General features: G+C 35.5%; 1 protein-coding gene across 6 annotated transcripts in view; it reads left to right on the top strand.

Moving 5' to 3' along the window:
• The first annotated feature begins 6,099 nt into the window (after positions 1-6,099).
• MITF (melanocyte inducing transcription factor) overlaps positions 6,100-11,747 on the top strand; it is a 449,993-nt gene continuing 444,345 nt past the window's right edge. For all 6 annotated transcript variants that reach the window (XM_053720911.1, XM_053720905.1, XM_053720910.1 and 3 more), the window contains exon 1: positions 6,100-6,373. In XM_053720911.1, the coding sequence (XP_053576886.1) occupies positions 6,270-6,373 (104 nt within the window). In that variant the 5' untranslated portion in view covers positions 6,100-6,269. The remainder of the gene's footprint in view (positions 6,374-11,747) is intronic.

Genomic DNA, 11,747 nt, shown 5'->3' with positions numbered 1-11,747 from the left:
ATTCCATTTTAAATAAATATGAAGATTTATCAGCATCAACCTCTGAGACAGAATCCTCTGAACCAGAAGAACCATTATCAGAATCAGAATGATGATGTTCATTTAAAAATTCATCTGAAAAATGAGAAGTTTTAAGACTTTTTACGTTTACTAGAAGGAGGAATAACAGACATAGCCTTCTTAATGGATTTAGAAACAAAATCTCTTATGTTATCAGGAACACTCTGAGTATTAGATGTTGACAGAACAGCAACAGGTAATGTAACAGTACTAAAGGAAATATTATCTGCATTAACAAGTTTGTCATGACAAAACAGTACAAACAACAGCTGGAGGAACAGATACCATAAGTTTATAGCAGATACACTTAGCTTTGGTAGCTCCAGCCCCAGGCAGCAATTTTCCAGAAGTATCTTCTGACTCAGTTTCAACGTGGGACATCTTGCAATATGTAATAGAAAAAACAACATATAAAGCAAAATTGATCAAATTCCTTAAATGACAGTTTCAGGAATGGGAAAAAAATGCCAGTGAACAAGCTTCTAGCAACCAGAAGCAATAAAAAATGAGACTTAAATAATGTGGAGACAATAGTGACGCCCATATTTTTTTAGCGCCAAAAATGACTCCCACATTATTTGGCGCCTAAATGCTTTTGGCGCCAAAAATGACGCCACATCCGGAACGCCGACACTTTTGGCGCAAAAGAACGTCAAAAATGACGCAACTTCCGGCGACACGTATGACGCCGGAAACAGAAAAAAAAATGCGCCAAAAAAGTCTGCGCCAAGGATGACGCAATAAAATGAAGCATTTTCAGCCCCCGCGAGCCTAACAGCCCACAGGGAAAAAGTCAAATTTTTAAGGTAAGAAAAAAATGATTTATTCATATGCATTATCCCAAATATGAAACTGACTGTCTGAAATAAGGAATGTTGAAAATCCTGAGTCAAGGCAAATAAATGTTTGAATACATATATTTAGAACTTTATAAAAAAGTGCCCAACCATAGCTTAGAGTGTCACAGAAAATAAGATTTACTTACCCCAGGACACTCATCTACATGTAGTAGAAAGCCAAACCAGTACTGAAACGAGAATCAGTAGAGGTAATGGTATATATAAGAGTATATCGTCGATCTGAAAAGGGAGGTAAGAGATGAATCTCTACGACCGATAACAGAGAACCTATGAAATAGACCCCGTAGAAGGAGATCATTGAATTCAAATAGGCAATACTCTCCTCACATCCCTCGGACATTCACTGCACGCTGAGAGGAAAACCGGGCTCCAACCTGCTGCGGAGCGCATATCAACGTAGAATCTAGCACAAACTTACTTCACCACCTCCATAGGAGGCAAAGTTTGTAAAACTGATTTGTGGGTGTGGTGAGGGGTGTATTTATAGGCATTTTGAGGTTTGGGAAACTTTGCCCCTCCTGGTAGGAATGTATATCCCATACGTCACTAGCTCATGGACTCTTGCTAATTACATGAAAGAAAAGCGGATTTACTCTGTCTTAAACATTGTTTAGTAATGAAATAAGAGTACACAAGGTTTATTTGTAATGAAAGCTTTAGAAAATAGCTTTGTCATTATAGGGAATTTACCATCACTTTAATTAAATACATACATAGAGGCCCCACAACACAAAAAGTAGCTGTCTACTCCAAAAAAAAAAACGGTACTAGTGGTTAACACAAATGAAGAGCCAAGTACTTGTGATATGTTTAATGCCTAGCATCAAAATCGGGGGCAAAATGTACCACAAGAGAGGCACACGAAAGACAACGAGAATGATACCTGACCACAACTGGAGACCATTGCCGGGTTGTATCCACAACTCCACCAGTCTCTACCAGGTATTCCTCAATAGCATTGTCTCTTTGTTAAGTCCATCTGTAGAATCAGAAAGCCTCAAAAGACGAAGGGCCCCAACTAGGAAGGAAGAATAGTGGGTTCCCACAAAACTTCCTGCACTCCAAAGTCTATGTGCAGGGCTAAGGGAAATGCTGCAAATCAGGAGATATAGCTGTATCAGAGGAACTGCAGGACAGAGTTCCGAATTAGTGACTGTCCCTCTTAAATAGGGACTGCTGAGAGGTCTGCGCTGAGGTTGCTGCTGCAGGTTTGCAGAAGGTGGAGAACGCAAAATAAATAGAAATAAAAAAGAGCCTATTTTAAGAGAAATATATTACAAACTTGTTTAAAAAAAGAAAAACAATGTGATTCAAAGGCCAATTAGCTTTATTTATGTTTACACTAGAATATCCATTTAAAGAGACATTCTACTCAAACAATTGCTTTCATTTCAGAGCACTATTCAAACATGTTAGAAATCGATTTTTAACTGGAAAAAAAAATTGAAAGTTAAACAGATTTTTAAAATATAACAGCAAGTCGATGTTTGCCCACAATTCACTTGGGACAGGTTGTTCACTGGCTGATATGAACAATTCTCAAATCATTACTAGTGGAAAGTGACCATGTGATCTGTAATAATTTTTTTTAGTTTTACTATGTTATCTGCACTTTTTTCATGATCTTCCTGAGCCTACCTAGGTATGCTATTCAACAAATGATATCAACATTTGTTGAATAGCATAGCATATTTGAAAAATGTATATTAAAATCGCATGCTCTAACAGGGGTTTTCAGACCTGTCCGCAGGCCTCCCTAACAGATTTTCAGGATTACCTTGGGTGACAGCAGGTTAACAACAATGTTTACTAATCAGCTGATTATTTCACCTGTGCTTCAGTTCAGATATCCTGAATATCTGGCCTGTTAGGGAGGCATGAGGTCAGGTTTGAAAACCCTGCTCTTTCTGACCCATTAAAGTTTAATTTAAGACATTCATATCCCTTTAAAGGGCCATTGCACACTAGAGTTTTCTTTGCATAAATATTTTGTAAATTATCCATTTACATAGCCCATATGGAAGTGTTTTTGTAATAATGTATAGTTTTGCTTATTTTTAAATAGCATTGTGCTGATTTTCAGACTCCTGACCAAGCCCCAAAGTTTCAGATGTATACTGAGGTCCATTAGCGGACCTACTCAATAGAGGGCCCTGGTGCAAAAAACTTTTTGCCCCCCTAAAAGGTAAATCTGTATAATGATTTTGAGAATAGATAAATAAGTAACTACACCTGCAACCTGCACTAATAAAAGGCTCACATGTATTAGGATTATACACCTTCTGCACAACCCTATTTATAGACTGACTGCTGTGGGCCGGGGCCCCCCCCAAGACCTTGGGCCCTGGTGCCACTGCACCTGCTGCACCAATGGTAGTTCCGCCCCTGCTGATGTCTACAAATTCCCGCATTCTCCTGTTTGTATAATGGGTCTTTTCATATCCAGGGAAGGGGGGATTGTCTGCTCTTTTTGCTTTTGCAGCCCCTTTCACTGGGTGTCCCAGCCTAACCTCATCAACAGTGCTAAATTGGGAGCTTCTAAGTAAGTTTTTAAAAGGTTTTATATTTTATTTTTCAGTATCTGTGCATATTCTTTTTTATAGTAGTATCTATTACATGCAATTATATGAAAATGTATGTATACTGTCCCTTTAAAGAAACATTAAATTGGACATAGCAGCCAAAACTGGAGTACATCAATGAATTTCAGTTTTAAATCCAAGCATTTTTTCGAATACACATGTAAACAAAAATTATGTTACTAATAGCTATCAATGTTTTCAGTGAAAGCTTTTAATGTGCGTTTAGTTTCGTTCCGAAATGAAATTCAGACGAATTCGCCAAATTCTGAGATTCGAATCGATTCCAATTTCCAAATTACCCTAGCAACGAAACTAAACTAATCCGAATGCATTTGTAATGAATAAATCCGAATTAGTTCGGATTTATTAGTTACATTTGAATGGCCATGGACTAATCACAATTCAGTATAAAAATTAAATTTAGTAAGATTTAGTGAGATAGAACAGTGAAATAATTCCATTTGTGTAACTTGGAACCGTCTGAATCAACATAACACATACCTAACTTACGAATTTCCGAATCAAATCCGAAATGAATACATCCGAATACATCCGAATTTATTCAAATCCGGATGAATCCGAAACGAATACATTCAAATGTATCCAAATTAGAATTGATCCGAAACGAAATTCGAAAACATCCAAATCGGATAGAAACTAACCGAAACAAATTTTTCCGCTGTGCACATGTCTAGTGCACATGCACATAAAGTATATCTAGATATGCAACAGGCACCAGCATTTTAAACGGTGTCTGCTCATAGAGCTAACAGTTTGTCTTGTATCATATAAACAAAGTCATTGCTGATGCGATACAAAGCTTAGATGGCTTCATGAGCAAGCACACTGTTTATAAACGTTGGTGCGTTGCGCACATCTAGTTATATGTATATGTGGACTGTAAATGCTTTCAGTGAAAACAGTGACAGCTTTCTGTGTAAACATGTTTTGCTAATATATGTTTGCAGTTAAAATGCTTCTATTCAAAATTAAAATGCATTGATGTACATATCAGATTTGTCCTTAAATGCACATGAAACCCAAATTTGTTTCTTTCATGATTTAGAAAGAGCTGATTGGTGGCTAAATGTCGTTTTTTTCATAAATCTTAATTATTTTTATTTTTTTTGTTAATCGTACCACTTGTATTGTTTTCAAACAAATGTAAGGAATAACACAAATTAAGTTCTTTTAAACATTCTATTAAATCCTAATTCAAAAGCTTAAAGTCCTTTTAAACAAATATTTGATGAAAAAATAGGTCATTTTTAGAATACACTGTATAAAGAAAAAATAAAGAAAATCTGAATAAAAAAAAATAAGACACTTAGAATATGTATAACAAAAAATAATGTACCTTTAAACAGATATAATATTTAAAGGGACACTAAACCCAAAACATTTCTTTCATGATTCAAGTAGAGAATACAATTTTAAACAACATTCCAATTTACTTCTATTATCTAGTTTGCTTCATTATTTAGATATCCTTTGTTGAAGAAATAGCAATGCACATGGGTGAGCCAATCATATGAGGCATCTATGTACAGCAACCAATCAGAAGCTACTGAGCATATCTAGATATGCTTTTCAGCACAGTATATCAAGAGAATAAAGCAAATTAGATAAAAGAAGTACATTAGAAAGTTGTTTAAAATTGCCTGCTCTTTCTGAATCATAAAAGAAAAAATTTGGGTTTCATGTCCCTTTAAGGGAACTATGTATTTTTATAATACACATTGTTACATAAATAATGTCCTTTTAAACAAATGTTTTATGGAAAAAATAAGTCACTTTTAGAGCATATATGATAGCAAAAAATAATGTACCTATAAACAGAAATAATATTTAAAGGGACATTAAACACCTTGAGATGGTAATATAAAATGATAAACTGTGTGTATATATATATATATATATATATATATATATATATATATATATATATATATATATATATATATAAATAAAAAAAACCTCTGAAATATACTTTCATTATTTATTTTGAACCCTATACATGTAATTCTATTCTGCATTTCTGAGCTTTAGAATTTAAAAGTGGAAGTGCAGAACACTGTTATATTCCACACAGCCATTGGCTGCACACTCTAGTGACCTATTTATAACTGTCCCTAATTGGCCACAGCAGAGAAGGTAACCTAAGTTACAACATGACTGCTCCCATTGTTTTATAGACACTAAAAGTTCTCTCTTATTTTGTCAACATTCAAACAACTAATGAAACTTTAAAAAATACATTGACATGTTTTTCTCAGACTAAACTTCTCTTTGAATGCATCATTCTATTTAGGATTTATTTAGTGTTTAATGTCCCTTTAAGGGAAATATGTATTTTTGTATTATACACATTGTTACATAATGTCCTTTTAAACAAATATGTGGGGAAAAATACTCACTTTTAAAATACACAAAGCAGCAAAATAATTTAAACAGATATATTAAATCATATTAGAATACACATTGTGACAAAAACTAATATAATATTTAATGTACAAATAAAACGTCACTTTCACCCTGTACCATGGAACACTGAGCCGCGCTATGCCGCTTTGTGCCACTAGGTGGCAGAGCTGCGACAACATCCGGGAGGACTGAGCTGTCATAAGTATTGGGATAAAAAACAAAAACTCCAGACAAGGACGAGAAGCTCCAGTGCCTGACAGTGACCGGGGAGAGTTGTCACACAGTGTCCGGGAAGAGCTGTCACACTGCCCCGCGGGAGAGGAGCTGTCACACTGCCGGAGACATGCAGACCGAATCTGGGATAGTTGCTGACTTTGACGTTGGAGAGGAATATCACGAAGAGCCCAAAACCTATTACGAACTGAAAAGTCAACCACTGAAATACAGGTCAGTGACACCTGGCACATGCCCTGACCCTGCGCTTGCTACATGGGGACTTACTTAACCCCTTGTGTTCTGCTGCAGCCTGTTTAGTGCTGGAGATAACAGCATATGGTTTATGTGACCTGCAGCAGCACATCTCCTGTCACACAGCTCAATATCACAATGAAGGGCAATATGGAATGATGTGCATGGAACTTATATTAACAAATATAATGCTAAATGTAAATACAGAATATATAGCAGTGTGTAATGTATTGTGTATATAGAGATGTCATCAGGTTCAGCAAGCAGCTGCCTATGGGTGCTTCTTTCTGACACTATAATAATAATAATACAATATAATAAAATATTACAATCCACTACTTTATATTTGTAGTTGGATGCAAAAAAAATTAAATGGACAGTAAAGTCAAAATTAAACTATTTCAGACAGAGCAAACAACTTTTATATTTACTTCTATGATCAGATTTGCTTCATTCTCTTGATATCTTTGGTTGAAGAGCTTACCTAGGTAGGCTCAGGACCAGCATGGCACTACTGGGAACTTGCTAAACACATGGGATGAGCAAAAGAGACATGTGTATAGCCACCAATCAGCTAACTGTCTACCTAAGTATACTCTAAGTATACTCTTCAACAGAGGATATCAAGAGAATGAAGCAAATTTGATAAGTAAATTGGAAAGTTGTTTAAAATGACATGCTCTGTCTGAATCATAAAAGTAGATTACTGTCCCTTTAACCAGATGTGCCCTGGGCACACACCGAGAAAAAAGTTGTGGGCATTTAAATAACTGCTGCCGGAGCTATAATCTTAGATATATATATATATATATCTTTATTCTTCATTGTTTTGTATTGTATTAGTAACTGCTAGTAGTTATTATCTAATACTGACTTAAAAATAAATAATAGTTTTGAAAACTGTAAACATCACAAAAAAGTTATTTTGGAATAAAGAGTTTAGCTGGTTAGTTTGCATTACAGTTGAATTTAGGCTGTTCCTTGTGACAATTAAATGATGTTTTTTTTATTGAGTTACAGATTTGTACTAATTCTTATGTGTAGCTGCAGTGTTTGGTGGACAACGGTGTAGAAACAAACTTGTGTTTCTTATGCTGATATATTTATCAGTTGTACTGAACTTCACAGTGTGCTGAAACTATTGTGCCATATTACAGGTGGTGTTTATATATTAGTAATAATATGCACAAATGACATTATGTGGCATTTAGTTAATATCAATATGCTGCAGTGTGATGATATTTTACAGTACAAATGCAAGTGTGTGTTTATGTGAAAAATAACATCTTTCTGTGATATATTTAGTAAATTTAAACTCTTATCTGGCAGTCAAAGGGTTAGAATGAATAGTAGTATTTAGTTAAATAAAGGACAATTAAAGGGACAGTAAAGTCAAAATTAAACTTTCATGATTTAGATAGAGCATGCAATATTAAATAACTTTCCAATGTATTTCTGTTATCAAATATTCTTTGTTCTCTTGGTATCTTTTATTGAAGAGCAAAACTAGGTAGGCTCATAAGAGCATAGGAATGCGCACGTCTATGGCAGCAGAGTTTTGAAACATTGTATAACAAAGCTAAAAAAAATGTTTCAAAATTCTGCTGCCATAGAGTACTAAAGACACGTACACACTCCTGAGCTCTTATGAGCCTACCTAAGTTTACTCTTCAATAAAAGATACCAAGAGAACAAAGCAAATTTGATAACGGAATTAAATTGGAAAGTTGTTTAAAATTGCATGCTCTATCTGAAGCATGAAAGTTTAATTTTGACTTTACTGTCCCTTTAAAGATAAAGGCTATGCATGAAAAAAACATTGTTATATGGTCTATGTTCACTACAAATATAAAGAAATTTTCTATGAGAAAAAAGTCTCTTAATGGGACATGAAACCCAAAATCTTTCTTTTGTGATTCAGATAGAGAATATATATATATATATATATATATATATATATATATATATATATATATATATATATATATATATATATATATATATATATATATATTAATTCTAAATCACTTATGCTATCAAATTTACTTTGTTCTGCTGTTATTCTTTGTTGAAAAGATATCTAGATAGGTTGTGTGCACATATCTGGGGCACTACATGACAGGAGATAGTGCTGTCATCTAGTGCTCTTCTAATGTATAACATTGTTGCAAAACTGCTGCCATATAGTACTGAAGACATGTGCACACTCCTAAACTTACCTTCCTGCTTTTCAACAAAGGATAACAAGAAAACAAAGAAAATTTGATGATAGAAATAAATTGGAAAGTTGTTTAAAATTGTATGTTCTATCTGAATCATGAAAGGAGCATTTTGGGTTGTATGTCCCTTTAATTCTTATGTTATGCACACAAAGCTGATTTACTAAAGAACCAGGAGTCTTTGTTGTATGTTTGATAGACAAATATGTGTATAGGGGCTATTTAATTCACTGCAGCTATAAATGATGGCTGTCAATTGGTGTTTGCTTTGAGAGAACTGAATAAAATCTCTGCATCTTTAAATCCTATACATTTCCTGGGCTTGGTTCATGACAATGGTTTTTCTTGGGCACGTGTGCTTCCCGCCAGTACCATACTCCAGCCTTGATTCATAGCTTTGTGGGGACCTGTATTAAAGGGACATTAAGTCCCAATTTTATCTTTCATGATTCATATAGAGCATACCATTTTTTTAAAGTCTCCAATTTACTTCTATTATCAAATTTGCTTTGTTCTTATAGTATTCTTTGTTGAAGAGGATACCTAGGTAGCATGCATGTGTCTGTAGTGCTGTATTGCAGCAAACACTTTTGCCATCTACTGTTCTGGCAAATGTATAACATTGGTAAAAGTATTTTACCATATAAGCGCTTCAGACACCTACACTTTCCTAAACCTACCAAACAGCTTTTCAAATAAAGATACCACAAGGGCAAAGTAAATTTGATATATTGTAAAGTCTTTACAATTTTTTCACTCTGTGTGAACCATGAAAGGAACAGTTTGCGGTTCATGTCCCTTTTAAACCAATATTTTAATGTTTATGGTCTCCCTGAAGAGAAAGGAATGAAGGGGCCACTGCTACTGAGTCATTATATCATGTTTTGATTATGATTACTGTGATGAACGGGTAAGGAAGAGCTGACTTATAGTATTAGGGGTTCTATAGACACAAAGGGCCCCTTGTATGAAGCAGCGAGAGCTGCTCCAGAGCCCTTGCGGGGCAGGTTCGCACATGCGAGTCTGTTTCCCACAATGTAAGAAGCAGCAGTCATTAGCTCGCTCTCGGTGATTGACAGTCCCTACACTCGCGCAATTGGTCGCGACTAGCACAAATGAAGGGGCAGGCATTACACACTCATCGGAGTGTGTAATGATACATACGGGCCAGCGGATCAATAGATCCGCTGCCCGTATGCAGCATAGGCGGGCTGACAGCTTCGAGAATTGAGAAGCTGTCCGCCTGCCTTTTAAATACATGGGGCCTAAAGAGTCTAGGATATTAATAGTGTACAAAGCAGAAATAAATTAGTTATAAAGCAAAGGACATGATTTCAATTATCATTACTTTATAAGATTGTTTGGCTATTGTTATGTTGCTATTGTTTTAATTTTTTTATTAATGGCACGTTCTAGTCGAAACATTGAATACTCCTCTTTTTTTTTTTTGCTGTCTAACAAAAAAAAGAGTATCAAATGTTTCCAACAGTCCAACAGTTAGAGCATTTTGTCTTTAAAGGGACACTGAACCCACATTTTTTCTTTCGTGATTCAGATAGAGCAGGCAATTTTAAGCAACTTTCTAATTTACTCCTATTATAAAATTTTCTTCATTCTCTTGGTATCTTTATTTGAAAAGCAAGAATGTAATTTTAGATGCTGGCTCATTTTTTGTGAACAACCTGGGTTGTTCTTGCTGATTGGTGAATACATTCACCCACCAATAAGCAAATGCTGTCCAGGTAGTGAACCAAAAATTGTCTGGCTCCTTAGCTTAGATGCCTTCTTTTTCAAATAAAGATAGCAAGAGAACGAAGAAAATTTGATAATAGGAGTAAATTAGAAAGTTGCTTAAAATTGCATCTATCAAATAAAAAAATGTGGGTTCAGTGGTCCTTTTAAAACATTTTTTCTTTCTCTTTCTCTGGTTAAACACACAGTCAACATTGCACCTCTTTAACACCCCATTTTGCTCCAGATTAAGTTAAGTCAATAACTGGAGCATACACATGTATGCTTGCTTCTGATTGGATTACCAGTTGTATACTCATTTGTAGTGCCACATGAGCACATTGATGGCTATGTATTTAAATGATTCGCAGGGGTTAAACAAGGACCATCTTACATTCTACGTTCTATACATTTGCCTTACCAATCTGCCAAACAGACCCTGTACTAGGGAACATATAAGATCTCCATCAGCAGCTATGTGTTTGTGAGCTGGCCTCAATATATCCACGTGTAAGAGGTGATCTCAGGTGACGTTTATGTGGTAACACATAGGCACAAGATGGCTGAAAAGTCTGGAAGCATTTAATGCATTTGTTCTTGAGGCACCTGAAATATAAATGCAGTCCAGTCAGTGCCACTGCAGCTGTGGATTTTCTGAAGTGATATGTATAGTGACAATATATCTCTACTGAAATCACAAAGGCTCTTGGATGCCAACGAAGATTACAGTTTTCTCTCATAGTCAATGGATTAAATTGACGTTTTGCTTAAAGGGACACTAAACCCAATTTCTTTCATGTAATTAACAAGAGTCCATGAGCTAGTGACGTATGGGATATACATTCCTACCAGGAGGGGCAAAGTTTCCCAAACCTTAAAATGCCTATAAATACACCCCTCACCACACCCACAAATCAGTTTTACAAACTTTGCCTCCGATGGAGGTGGTGAAGTAAGTTTGTGCTAGATTCTACGTTGATATGCGCTCCGCAGCAAGTTGGAGCCCGGTTTTCCTCTCAGCGTGCAGTGAATGTCAGAGGGATGTGAGGAGAGTATTGCCTATTTGAATGCAGTGATCTCCTTCTACGGGGTCTATTTCATAGGTTCTCTGTTATCGGTCGTAGAGATTCATCTCTTACCTCCCTTTTCAGATCGACGATATACTCTTATATATACCATTACCTCTGCTGATTCTCGTTTCAGTACTGGTTTGGCTATCTGCTATATGTAGATGAGTGTCCTGGGGTAAGTAAGTCTTATTTTCTGTGACACTCCTAGCTATGGTTGGGCACTTTGTTTATAAAAGTTCTAAATATATGTATTCAAACATTTATTTGCCCTGACTCAGAATGTTCAACTTTCCTTATTTTCAGACCGTCAGTTTCATATTTGGGATAATGCAT

Source organism: Bombina bombina, chromosome 7, assembly GCF_027579735.1.
Source record: "Bombina bombina isolate aBomBom1 chromosome 7, aBomBom1.pri, whole genome shotgun sequence".
In the NCBI taxonomy this organism is placed as follows: Eukaryota; Metazoa; Chordata; class Amphibia; order Anura; family Bombinatoridae; genus Bombina; species Bombina bombina.
Note: the sequence above shows the minus strand (reverse complement) of the source record. Positions and strands in the feature narration are given on the sequence as shown.